The sequence below is a fragment of the Mus musculus genome, chromosome 7 (assembly GCF_000001635.26).
Source record: "Mus musculus strain C57BL/6J chromosome 7, GRCm38.p6 C57BL/6J".
In the NCBI taxonomy this organism is placed as follows: Eukaryota; Metazoa; Chordata; class Mammalia; order Rodentia; family Muridae; genus Mus; species Mus musculus.
Genome location: NC_000073.6, coordinates 39,445,059 through 39,458,582, shown reverse-complemented (window position 1 = coordinate 39,458,582; position 13,524 = coordinate 39,445,059). Strand labels below are relative to the sequence as shown.

The window sequence follows — 13,524 nt, the reverse complement described above, 5'->3', positions numbered from 1 at the left end:
ACTCCAGTCCAGGCGACCTAGATCCTCTTCAGGTTTTGAAGGCCTCCAGATAGTCATGTCACACACAGACACACATGCAAGCAAACTACTCATACACATAAAATCAAAATAATTGTTTAAGTAAAAAAAAAAAATACCATAACAAATTAAACATAAAATCCTGCCAGATGTTTCAGCAAGCTTCATGTTTTGAGTTCAAATGTTGGATTCTATATAAAGCTGGAAGTTTCCTCTGGCCGCAACATGCCAGCTTAGTACACCCATACAAACACATCTTGTACACAGACACACACACAGAAACATGGATAATATATTGAAAAGTAGCATATGGTCAATCAATCATTGTTGGTATGTATGTATTTGTGTCCCCACCCCTCCAGTAGTGGTTATTCCTTGTTGTCAACTTGACTCTGTCTGGAGTGAGCTACAAGCCAGAATTGGAAGACTCCCCTGTGATCCTAATCTGGAGGCTGGAAGTTACAATTTTATGACCTGGATCTTGGCATGGAGATCTTGAGGCATAGTGGCTATGAATCCCCGATTAAGACAAGGAGATCTATGAGTTCAAGGTCATCTGGGACAAAGCAAGTCCCAAGTCCAGGCATGGTGGCCCTTTAATCTGGGCCACACCTTCTGCTGGAGACCTACGTAAAGACCTTAGAAGAAGGAAGATTTGCTCACTCTTCGTCTGCTTGCCTTGTGGGACTGAGCAACTGCTGCTAGATCCTTGGCCTTCCATACACAGCCCCTGCTGACCACTGTTGTGGAGTCGGACTACAAACTGTAAGTCATCAACAAATTCCCTTACTCTATAGACTACCCATAAGTTCTGTGGCTCTAGAGAACCATGACTAATACAGAAATTGGTACCAGCATAGCGGATATTCCTGTGACAACCTGACTATGTCTTGGGGAGGACTGTGGAAGGACTTTGGAACTTTGGGCTAAAAGATCCACTCAGCATTAAGAGCTCTGTGGGATGTTGTGTAGGAGCTTGGAAGATAATGATGAGAACAGTGCAGAAGATGGAGGCCTGGCTTGTGAAGTTTCAGGGGGAAGATTAAAGACTCTTGTCAAGGCTGCTGCTGTTTTGATTGTGAAGATTTTGTGGTTTGGCTTAGCTGGGGCTGAAGAACCCGCTGTGACCGGGAGGAATTGTGTTGATTGTTGGTTGATAGGAAAAAATGTTCAGCCTGATGTGGGCAGTGATTACCTTGATAGGTGATCTTGTGTGAACAGCTTAGCTGAGTGTGAGACAAAGAACAAGGCAGCCTGCTGCTGCTTCATGGTTTCTGCTTCAAATTCTTGCTCTGCCTTTCCCCTGAGATAAACCTCCTCCTCCCAAAGAAGTTTTAGTTGCGATGCCTGTCATAGCAACAGAACTTTACTAGAAAAGGAATTCAAAACTAGAATCTACACGATACCACCATCCAGTCACAATCCAGATATGGTCACTGCAAATGACTCCTCCATGAAGAGTTTAGAGAGACATTCCTCCCAAGTAAGGGTCACCCAGCTGCTCTCCTAGGAAGCTCCATATCCCACCTCAGGCTACTGCTGACCCAAAGACTTATATTCACTAGGTACTCCAAGAGACCAGAGACATGGCTACTAGTAGTTCTAGCTGCCTAGTTCTAGGCAGTTCTAGTACCTGGAAGAACATAGGCTAGGAAGAGGACCTATCTCCCTGTAAGGTAAGCAAGACCAAATTCATCCTGGTAAGATGTGTGTGCCTAGGGGAGACAAGAGGACCACAAAAGCTGTTAACTTTGGGTTAGGAGAATCTTCACAGATTACTTGTGCAAAATGTTCATGAAAAAACTTAGTTCTTAAAAACATATTGCTCAGAATTCAGAGGAAAATGACAAAGCAGCACTGTCTGCTTGAAGGAAACCACACAGAACCACAGTGTGAAAAGCGAAAATTGATGCTCGGAATGCTCACAGGGAGGGGGGCATAGGATGACAGACCTCGGAGGGTGTCCATCCTGACTCTATCTCCATAGCAACACAGGACAGGAGGCTGTGGTGGGCACTGCATCATTTTTGAATAGCAGAGAGCTCTAGATAGCTTGTCAACAACAGGGCAGAGTTGATTCCTCACCTCTCATGTCCCTTCCTGCCCCTCTGGTTTTATAGGTCCATGACCTCTGCCTTTCCACCTCCTCTAGAGGACCCTCAGAAACCATTCCCATGCTTAGCAGTAGTGGAAAACGGAACAAAGATGTGGCTCTCCTATGCTCCTTGCAGCAACCTCAGGAGTTGTTTTCAGAACTGCCACTCAGGTAAGGACAGCACTCTTTTTAAAGATCATTTTGATTTTTCTTATTTTTAATTGTGAAGCACACACACAGATGCCCATAGAACTGGTTCCTCCTGAAGCTGAAGTTACAGGTGAGCCTGTAACATCACACAACAAGTCACTGGGCCACAAAAGCCTTCAAAGCATTGGCAGGTTTCTCCTTCCTGCCCCAGCCTGCTGCTACCACAGTAAACTCCCCGAAAGGAGCTGTCCAAAACGGCGCCCCCCTGTTAAACCACCACACCTCACCCTCCAACTGCCAGGGGAGCTGTCCAAGGTAGCTCACCTCCTTCTCTGCCTCAGGGGGAGCTGTCCCAAAGGAGAAGTCCATAGTGGTGACACCTATCCTGCATCAGGTTACTACCAGCATGAGGAGCGGTCCGCGGTGGTAATGCCTTTTTTCCTGCCTCAGCCTACAGCTTTCCAGAAAACCACTCCAGGAGTTGCTGGAGCTGTCTACAGTGGTATCACCTCCTCTCCAGCCCCACCCACCCCCTGCCCCACCCACCCCCAGCGGCACAGAGATTGTGCCTCAGTAAAAGCCACCAATCCCGGAGCATCACACAAAACTGTACCAATTCCTGAGCAGGAAACATGCCAATCCCTGACCAGGGAAAACCCATGAACTCTCACTCTGGAAATCTCTACCCTAAGAAGCTCCACTTTCTCAGAAATCCTGTATAAGCACTGCCCCTTTGTCCAGTCCCCTGCTGTCCACTACTAGGAGCAGAGAGTGACCATTCCTAGATTTGTCCCTCCATACCGTGGCTCCTCCAATAAATCTCTTCCATGAGATTTCCTGCCTGACGTGGCACTCTCATCAGAAGAAGCCAAGAAGAAAAGAAGATAAGTGAAGAGAAGGAGCACGGCTGAGGCTCCTCGGCTCAGCTGGGGATGCCCTGCCCTGGAAGCTGCAGCGCCTCTGCTGAGGAGACTTCCTCTCAGAGCTGTGTGGTTCCCGAGCTCCGGTGTCTCAGCATGCCCTTCCACTAGGATATCTTTTCCCTTCAGGGCTGTACAGTTCCTGAGCTTCTGAGTCCCAGTATACCCTCCCATCCAAGCAGAACAACTTCCAGGTGCTGGGAATCAAACCGGAATCCTCTGGAAAAAGTATGTACTCTTCAAGAGCCACCCAGACGTTTCTTTAGATCAATGTTAGACAGAAGTAGGTAGGTAAACAGCAGGATTTTGAAAACCAGTCGCACTTTTTTGTTGTTGTTGTTTTTGTTTTTTTCCTAGACAGGGTTTCTCTGTATAGCTCTGGCTGTCCTGGAACTCACTTTATAGACCAGGCTAGCCTCAAACTCAGAAATCTGCCTGCCTCTGCCTCCCAAGTGCTGGGATTAAAGGCATGCGCCACCACACCCAGCATAAACCAGTGGCTTTGAGGACTAGTGACCTCCCATTTCAAAAGCTCACTTCAGAATTTAAATGAGAGAATGGGGCAGTTCCCAAGCTGCACTGGATAGACTTATAGCTGATCAGTACATCAAGGCTTTGTATGATTTTCAGATGGGAGTTTATTCTGTTTCTAATGTATGGTCCTGTGTATTATGTTAGTCCCAGAAAAAAAAATCTAAGTTTATGAGAAAGGCATAGGATCCTACTTTGAAAAGTTCATATACTCATAGGTTGTAAACACAGTTCATCAATATTTTAACATCCTTATTTGAAATACTGTAAGAACTGTTATCTCTACAAAGTCAACCTTCCTAGCAAATCTTGTTACTTTTACTGAAAATCTTGATCTCACCTGGAGACACCAGCCTCTAGACTTCCATGTGCCCTAATTTTTTGGTGGGGGTTGTGGAGAGAAGGGGGTTGCGGAGATAAGAGGGTTGGCACACGTATGTGTGAGTGTGTGAGTGTGTGAGTGTGTGAGTGTGTGTGTGTGTGTGTGTGTGTAGGCTAGAGGTTAACCTTGGGTGCCTGCCTCAGTCTACATCCACTTTGTTTTTGAGACAGGCTCTCCTACTAATCACATAGAGCTAGCTTATAATAAAGCCAGGCTCACTGGTCTGCAAGGCCCTGAGAATATATGTCAGGTCCTCCCACTTCCCCTATCTCCCCATCCCTTCCTTCATCTTGCCATGGGCTACGTATGCTGCTCCCTCAAATGCTGCTGCTCCTTCCTCATAACTGACATCCACTCTCAGATTCCCCCCAAAATGTCACCCTCTACTGGAAGGCATTTCCTCAGTCAGGGATGAGGACTATACTTATCTGTGGGGAGAAGGTCAAATATTTAAAATATAGGTAGAGATCAAACCAGATGAGCACAGTGGAAGTTGTAGGTTCTCCTACAAATTCATGGCTTCACTAACACAGGGCAGTTGGCTCGGTTTTCAGGCAGAGTTTCCCTCAAAAATGCAAAGCTGTAGAGCCAAACCCCCAGAAATACACTTACAACACAATTCTTGTACCCAAGGCTCAAGGATAATTGCCAAAGAGGAGGCAGAAAGATTTTGAGAGCTACAAAAACGGAGTTTGCTAAGAGACTGTGTTTCCTAAAAATGTCAGAAGCTACATCCATGAAGTCTCACCAACATGGCTGCCTGAATATGACCAGAACAAGGACGACAACAACAGACATAATAACAAATAACTGCGGGCACTTGCAGACTGCTGAGTGGGACAGGCTGTCCTTCACAGGGAAGGACACCCCGACTGATCAGCCTGAAAACACACACATGCAGGTTACATTACGGACCAAGCAGGTTGTATTTATGTCGTTACATACATTCATGTACACACTGACAACTAGAAAGAGGACATAAACTTGAAAGAGAGCATAGTGGAGGCTCAATGAGTCGAGGAGGAGGAAAGAAAAGGGGAAATGATATCATTTCAAGAACTGAAAGTAATTTTTAAAAATCTCATCACTTACACACCTTTCCCCAATCCTCTTCTCTCTCTTAACCCCAGACTGCCACAGTGCGCTACCTCCAGCCCTCACATCCTCAGTCTCTCACCGAATCTCTCTTCTCACCCCCTTTCCCCACTCTCCCCGCTCGGAACTATTTTGCCCACTTACTCTTCAGACTTCTACAGGCCATCTCCCCTACCCAAGACCATCACCTCCTAGCTAACAGCCTGAGTCCTTCCCTGACACTGTCTTTTCCTTACACTTAGAAGGCCTGCTACCCCGACTGCCTCCCATAGGCTTCCCTCAGACACTCTGCTCCTAGTCCACCTTCATAGACAGGATCATCAACACATTCTCCAGCCCCTAGATGTCTTCCAGGGCCTAGTGCAGCCAGTCTTAGGCAGTCCCATGATAGACAAGCCACTGAAGATAAGCTATGGAAAAATCAGTCTGCTTCCCCACACCCCCAGGACAGGCTTGTTAACAGAGACCTACCTGCAAAAAACCAAACAAAAAACAGGATCATGGGAGACAGGAATATAGGGACAGATTTGCAGACAGAAGACACCCAGATAAAGAGCCAGATAGCCCATATGCCCCTGGCCAGGTTTGGGGTACAATTCTCATTCCTATCTCTTTTATTCCTACAGCCTTTCCCTCTGTCCCCTGCCCTGAATTGACTACCCAGAACTCAACCACAGCAGTGGCTTGTCCCAAATGAGATCTGCAAAAGCTCTCCATATCAGGGTGCACCACAGGCGGGAACTGGAGAATACCTGAGCCAGTCTTGTTAGTCATGTCCCCAGATGCGGTTTCAGCTGCCCATCTGCCAAGCCTTTCTAAGTGCTGGACAAGCGGGGAAACAGGAGTCAACCTCCGACACAGCCCAGTGCCAGGCCTCTGGTTCCAACTGTGGCCAGCTGGAGGGCCCTGGGATCTGGGTCTCTCATCATTTCTATACCTCAATCTACAAGGCTCTTCACAGGGTCTTCCAGGTTCCTCACGTACCACCGTCTGTCCAGAGAGCAACAGGACCCCAACAGGACATAGCCTTTTTTCATACACACTGGCATCGTTAGGGTTTTACTGCTGTGAACAGACACCATGACCAAGGCAAGCCTTGTGGAGCATGGCAGCATCCAGGCAGACATGGTGCAGGAGGAGCTGAGAGTTCTACATCTTCATCTGAAGGCTGATATCAGAATACTGGCTTCCAGGCAGCTAGGATGAAGGTCTTAAAACCCACACCCACAGTGACATATCTACTCCAACCAAGGCTACACCTACTCCAGTGGGGCCACACCTTCTAATAGTGCCACTCCCTGGGCTGAGCACAGACAAACCATAACATTCCACTCCCTAGCCCCAATTTTTGTTCAAGCCCATGAATCTATGGGGGCCATAAATAGCCATAACATAATATAAAATACATTTAGTCCAACTTCCAATGTCCCCATAGTCTATAACCGTCTACACAATGTTAAAAGTCCAAAGTTCAAGTCTCCTCTGAGATTCTTTCCATCACTTAACTGTAGTCTCCAAAGCAAGACAGGAAACCAACTGGGAAAACTCAAACTCTGCATCTCCATGGCTGATGTCAAAGCAGTCTTCAGATCTGCACTCCTTTTTCACCTTTGTTGACTGCAACAAACTTCTCCTGGGGTGGTTCCACTCCCTGTTAGCCGCTTTCCTCAGCATGTATCCCATGGCTCTGGCATCTCAAACATCTTGGGGTCCTCAAGGCAACTTCAACCTCACAGCTCCTTGTTCCAATGTCTGGGATCCACACGTGATCTTATGGGCTCCTCCAAAGGGTCAGACCTCCAGCTCTGTACTCTGTAGCACTCTAGGCTCTGGCTGATCCACTCTGCTGCTGCTGCTGTTCTTGGTGATCATCCCATGGTACTGGCATCTCCAATACACTGGGGTCTTCTGCTGCAACTAGGCTTCACCAACAGCCTCTCATAGACTCTCTTCATGGTGCCAAGCCTCAACTCCTTTACGTGACCCCTTCAGTCCTGGGTTGTCAACTGCAACTGAGGCTGCACCTTCACCAATGACCTTCCATGGCCTCTCACAGCGCCAAGCCTCAGCTGCTCTCCATGACCCCTTCATGCCTTCAAAACCAGTATCACCTGTGTGACTCTTACACATTACCAAGTACAGCTGCAGCATGAAGTGCATCCTTGGCTATCTCTGGAACACAACTTCTTTGTGCTCTCAGAAAATACTTCTCAGAAGATTTCACCTTAGTGATGGTGGTCTCTTCTTAATCACTGCTAATTTCTTAGCACCAGCTCACCAACATCAATTGTCCCAGTAGTCTCCTCCTCATGACTATGATGCCAGAGCCATATGGCTGGAACTGCCTAGTTCTGCTGCTTTCTAGGGCTGGAACATGGCCCCCTTGTTCTATTACATTATCACTAGCTTTCTGTTTTCCAACTCCCTCACTGCCTAAGCTTGGCTGTCCTGGAACTTGCTCTGTAGATTGACCTTGAACTCAGACATCTGCATGGTTCTGTCTCCTGGGATTAAAGGCTTGTACTACCACACCTGAACCTAAATTTGGCTGGGTGGGATCTTACCCCAAGCTCCACTCCCTTAATTCGATTTAATATCTTTGAACACAGGTTTCAGCTCCGATTCACTTCCTGGTTCCCCTTTAATACTCAAACCATGTATTTTATATTTTTCCTTTCTAAACTTATTCAAAAATGCTCCTGAGACTTAACCAGAGAACAAAGTCTATGATGGGTGTTTCTGAGAATTCCTTTGTCAATGCACCTTAGCCTCAGGCAGACTCTTCAGACAAGGGCAAAAAGCAGCCACAAACTTCACCAAAATATTACAAAAGCAGTCTCTAGGCCACATACTGAAGTTCTTCGCCACTGAAACCTCTTTGGTCAGGTCCGCACAGTTCAAATCACTCAAAGCAACAAGGTCTTCCATATTCCTACTAGGACAGCTCATTAAACCCCACTTAAAGCATCCCACTGCTCTCCAAATCTTCTACACAAAAAGGACCCAGTATGAGCCCTGATGGTGCATGAGTATAATCCCAGACATTTTAGAAGCCAATATAGGAAGATAGCAAATTCAAGGCCACACTGGCCTACACTGGGACCCTGTCTCTATCCTGGCACAGAATTTGTCTAATATGCACAAATCTCCAGGTATTCCATCCTCAATGCCATATATACAGACATATCACACAGATTCAGATCAATCCCCAGACACATAAAGGCAGACGCATACAAGCTAGCCCTGGACCCACCTCCGCAGGTGATGAGCAGTGGAGAAGAGGTAGGGAGGTAATAAGCCACTGCCTTCTCAATAATGGTAGAAGATTCACACAGCCAACGTCCTAGAGAACCCAAGTGACTTAAGGAAATGCTTCGCGACAGCAAAGCCATAGTGCTGGCAGGCGCTCGTACACCTAGATTTGGAGAGTCCGGTTCAAAAACCACAAAGACATGAAAACAGACACACACACCCAAAGGCGTACTCAGAACCCAGCAGAAAACACAGCGCGAGTCCGGGAACGCACTGGCCTAGATGCAGCGACGACTGCTCTTTCCGCAGCACGCCTTGGCCAGGCCACTCTCAAAAGCCTTTCTCGGCCACCCCGGCCCAGGTGCCTGAAAACCCATCAGCCCTGGCAGGACACCAGTGCCTGGCTGGACGGGACCGTCCGGAGGGGCCAGGCGGGAAGGTGCGGTGTGCCAACACTGAGCCCAGGTCAGGACGCCATGCGCTCACCATTTCCGGTTCCTGGACACCAGGGTCCTAATTACGGAGCTTCCCCCAGCAGCGATGGGCACTGACGACAGAAAGAGGCAGAGAATCGCAGATACCAAGCAGAAGCGCCTGACAGATCCCAACCCCGATGGTGGTGGGTGGGTAGTGGTAAGTGGGCGGGGATAAAAAGAACCTTCGTTCAATGCCCGCCCTCCTACTTTCTCAGGGAATCCGATTGGATCCTCCTATAACAGTGCTTTTGATTGGACAGGGATTCAGGCCTTGCCCTCCTGAGTGACAGGAGAAAGGAGCTGTAGGGGTGTCTTTCCAGTGACCAACAAATGCTAGACAGGTCACAGTGTGCTCTCTGAGCCGCCAGCACTCCAATCCCACGGAGTGAAAGTAACTATTCTGCACCCATGTAGAAAGGAATTTGCCTCTGGCGAAGGACTCAATAGTAACTGTGATTTTTGCTTTTGTTTTGTTCTTTTCATTTAATTAGCAGATTTTTCTTGTTTTATTTTTTTGTCGTTTTTACGTCCTATTTATTTATTTGTTTTCGTGGGGTTTCACCTGCCTTGGCACACGTGTAGTGTTCAGAGGACAACTTGTGAGAGTTGTTCTTTCGTTCTACCATGTGAGTCCCACGGATCGCTTTGATGTAGGAGCCTTTACTCACTGAATCATCTCATTGGCCAAGTTTGTTTTCTCAAATTTTCTTTTACTTACATGTGTACATGTGTGGCCAGAGAAGAAGGTTGAAAATCTTCTTCTGTGACACGTGGACTTTATTCTCCTGGGACAAAGCTTCTTGCTTAACCTGGAGGAAAGCTGGCAGCCAGCCCACCCCAGTGGTCCCCAGTCTCTCTATAGCCCTCAACTTTCTTATGTACATGCTAGAGATTCAGACTCAGGGTCTCACACTTGGAGATTCACCCTTACTCTTTAAACCATCCCTCCAGTTTCTTTTTGGCTCAGTATGTTATCGTGACTTGCTGGGAACTCGTTACAGATATGACCTTGAACTGGTAGTAATCTCTATAAAGCCTGAACATTTCTGTGATTAGAGTTAATTTACAGCTAATGTGTTACTCTACCTGATGTCGATTCTGTTTTAATCCATACTCGAGGGCAGCAATAAAATTATATCACACAGACAAGATTACTTCTGAATTCGTTATCTGAAAACACAAATGGTGTTATTTGGCCATGTTGTTCATAAATAACACGGTTTTGTTTATTATTTAAAAGTAAAGCCATAAAGGTGCCTCATTGAGTTTTCCACCAAATTGGATAACATGAGTTCCATTCCTAGAACCCAGATACTATAAGGAGAGAACCAACTCTCAAAAGTTGTCCTCTGACCTCCATATATGCTCTGTGATAGCCATACTGTTTGCTTTTCTGATGCTATGCTTAAACACTGACCAAAAGCAATTCAGGGAGGAAAGGGTTTATTTGGCTTATAACCTAAAGTCTGTCTTTGAGAAAAGTCAGGGCATGTTAGGCACACAAAAGTTCTTGTGCCCACAGAGCATTAGGAAGCCAGGAATGTTAAACACATGGCGTTCTGTCCTCAGTGGAAGAGATAAAAATGCTGTTTTTTTCACCCAGAAGACTAGAAGTGGATATTGTTAATGACCTGGTGACATTTGTGCTGTCTGTGGAGGCAGACCAAACTCACTTTTTGCTAAAGAGGCAGATCTTACCTAAATCCTGCAAGATTTATAACATCTCTCCCTCCATTGCTTCTAATTAATAAAACCCACCCTTAGTGGGGATGCCACATGTATTTTATGGCCTGCTAGCCTCTATGCTATTGAGAGAAGACCACACGAGATTCCTAGGGTATTTAGCTGTAGAACCCATCCCCATGGTTCTATGTACTCTGTAAAGGAGTTTCTATACAGTAAAACCTTCAGCTGTATTGTTCACTTAGATCTGGAATGATTGTTTCCTGGAAGGAAGCTTTTCCCCAAACTACTGTGTTCAAAATACTCTAACAATGAACCACCTAACATTAGACTCGCTGAGTCTGGTCCAGGTTGCTGAAGTCAATGCAAACCATTTTCATTCTCCTCTCTTCATGGGTTGGGTCACCTGCATTCCCAAACAACTCATTCCGCAAGGTGGTGTAATGGCTATTCCTGGTAGTCAACTTGACTATATATCCAGAATTGGAAGGTTCCCCTGTGATCCAGATCTTGAGGCTGGAAGACACAAGTTTCTGATCTGAATCTTAGCATGGGGCATATTGGCTATGAAAAGCTTAGGCCCAGGCAAGGTAGTAAACACCTTTAATCCCAGCAGACTAAGGCAAGGAGATCTCTGAGTTCAAGGTCAGCCTGGGACAAAACAAGTCCCAGATCCAGGCATGGTAGTATACACCTTTAATCTGGCCACACCTTCTGCTGGAGGCCTATTTAAGGACATTGGAAGAAGGAAGATTCACTCTTCTCGCCTGCTTGCATTTACTTGCCAGCACATCTGTTGGAACCTACTTCTACAGAAGACCAGCTGAAACAACTAGCCTCATGGGACTGAGCAACTACTAGATCCTTGGACTTCCCATTCACGGCTGACCATTTTTGGGGTACTTGGACTACAGACTGTAAGTCATCACAGTAAATTCCCTTAATATAGAGAGACATTTCATAAGTTCTGTAACTCTAGAGAATCCTGACTAAATACAGGTGGGGACTCCACTGGGACAGGAGCTTGAAGCAGAAACCTTGGAGAAATGATGCTTACTGGGTTGCTGACCAGATCACAGTCAGCTTACCTTTCTTATACAACCCAGGCCTAGGGATGGTACTACCTATGTTGGGCTGGGCACTTCTAAATTAATTATCATTTTTAAAAGTGCCCCACAGACAAGCTCACAGACTAATTGTGGAATTGTTCCTCTTCCCAGGGGGTGTAAAGCCAACAGCCAAGATTAGCCATCACATACCTTATGCTCACATGCACACACACACACACATTAAATAAGGTGAAAAAAAGCAAAGAAATTATAAGTTCAATGGAAATCAGAAGGGGGGGGGGCTACTTCTGCAAGTGAGAACCAGAGAATGCCATCTCCTTTTTGGTATATGTAATAAATACTTATACACTGAAGACTCAGTGCAGACTCAAGAGGTCCTAGAGTTGTTAATTGATTCACAAATCACTGGTAACAGCACAACTCTAGTGAGTTGCCGGGAGCCTCCCAGCCTGGAGCAAGATGAAATTGGACACAGAGTAGGACTCTGGTGTGGTTTTAAAGACTGATGCTGAAATGATGATACCTTCTAAAAAGTCCGAAAAACTTTCTTGCTCTTTCAGAGGGTAAAAAGCTGCTGGTTTAGGGGATTGAAACTTGTAGCCTAACAGCGGGAGATGAAGTAATGTGGCCTTTGTTCTATCTCAGCAGGAAAGTCGCGGCTCTTAACTTTCAACCTGCTAGTCGAAGTCAAAGGAAGAAAAAGGGACACTTTGAAGTAATTACGGCAGCGAGTGCTATGGAGGCTTATGAGCAGGTTCAGAAGGGCCCCCTAAAGCTGAAAGGCGTGGCGGAGCTTGGTGTGACAAAGCGAAAGAAGAAGAAGGACAAAGACAAGGACAAGGCCAAGATTCTGGAGGCCATGGGGACGAGCAAGAAGAGTGAGGAGGAGGAGAAGAGGCGCTGCCTGGACAAGCGCACACCGGCGCAGGCAGCCTTCGAAAAGATGCAGGAGAAGCGGCAAATGGAAAGAATCTTGAAGAAGGCGTCAAAAACCCACAAGCAGAGAGTGGAGGACTTCAACCGACACCTGGATACACTCACTGAGCACTATGACATCCCCAAAGTCAGCTGGACCAAGTAACCTGTCCCTGGTGCAAAAGGCAGAAGGCCAGACTGGCTGTGTTGCTTCCCTCCGTGTTTTCTAGAATGTTTTACACCTGGCCGGTGCATCTGCTAAGGCCAGGCTTTCTGAAACTTGATTAAAGTTAGGCTGTCCTTTCACTGAGTTTTGGTTCTCGGTAGCTTCCTTTCCTGTTTAGAAGGCAACATTGTAGATTGACATGCTGAGGTTATTTCTGGGTGAAAGCCATGGAAGGATAGTCCCCTTCCCACCCCCATTGCACCATCTGTCTTCACTTACACCACAATGCCAGGACAGAAAGCTCATGTAGATCACCACAGAAGTTCCCACAGTGCTGCTCCATTTTGGGCCACCTAGGTAGCAGATTGCATCTGCAACACCACCTGAAGCAAGGACGGGACACAGGACACAGGTCTCCAGCACGTGTAGCCTGTCCCACATCCACTGCTATGGCAGATGTTGCTAATCTCAGTTCTCAATGATGGCACCTGGATTTCTAAGCATGTGGCATGTGGTATGAGCCTGGTTGGCATTCCTGGTCTAAGGACACCAAATGTCAGACATGGCCAGGGAAAAGTGCCAGCAGACATGCTGCAGTGGTGCAGATACTGCGGAGTTGTGGCATCTGAGGGACTAGGGGGACCACTTGAAGAGTTTCTGCACACCTGTTGAGATGCAGCTTCTGTTGCCATGGATACTAAAAGAATGACAAGTCGGTGGAACTGACATGTATGTAATAAAGTGAATACCAGTCATGGCGTGTGAATATTG

At 46.7% G+C, this 13,524-nt stretch overlaps 1 protein-coding gene, 1 long non-coding RNA gene and 1 pseudogene across 15 annotated transcripts in view; 2 read left to right on the top strand and 1 right to left on the bottom strand.

The window, feature by feature from the left end:
• Positions 1-9,104, bottom strand: part of Zfp939 (zinc finger protein 939) — a 27,951-nt gene extending 18,847 nt beyond the window's left edge. For 5 of the 13 annotated variants that reach the window (XR_391334.4, XR_391336.4, XM_011250851.3 and 2 more), the window contains exon 1: positions 8,930-9,104. Coding sequence is in view for 4 of the 13 variants with exons in the window: in XM_011250851.3 (XP_011249153.1) it covers positions 8,930-8,932 (3 nt within the window). In the remaining 9 variants the exon portion in view is untranslated. The other 8 variants (XR_003946453.1, XM_030242465.1, XM_017322169.2 and 5 more) reach the window with 6 other exon arrangements.
• On the top strand, positions 1,419-2,797 carry Gm51478. Of its 2 annotated transcripts, XR_003946758.1 has the most exons (4): positions 1,425-1,501; positions 1,584-1,694; positions 2,139-2,284; positions 2,605-2,797. It is a non-coding gene; the product is annotated as a predicted gene, 51478 (long non-coding RNA). The 2 variants fall into 2 exon arrangements; XR_003946757.1 differs by having other exon boundaries at positions 1,419-1,694.
• On the top strand, positions 8,988-13,524 carry Gm5590 (annotated as a pseudogene).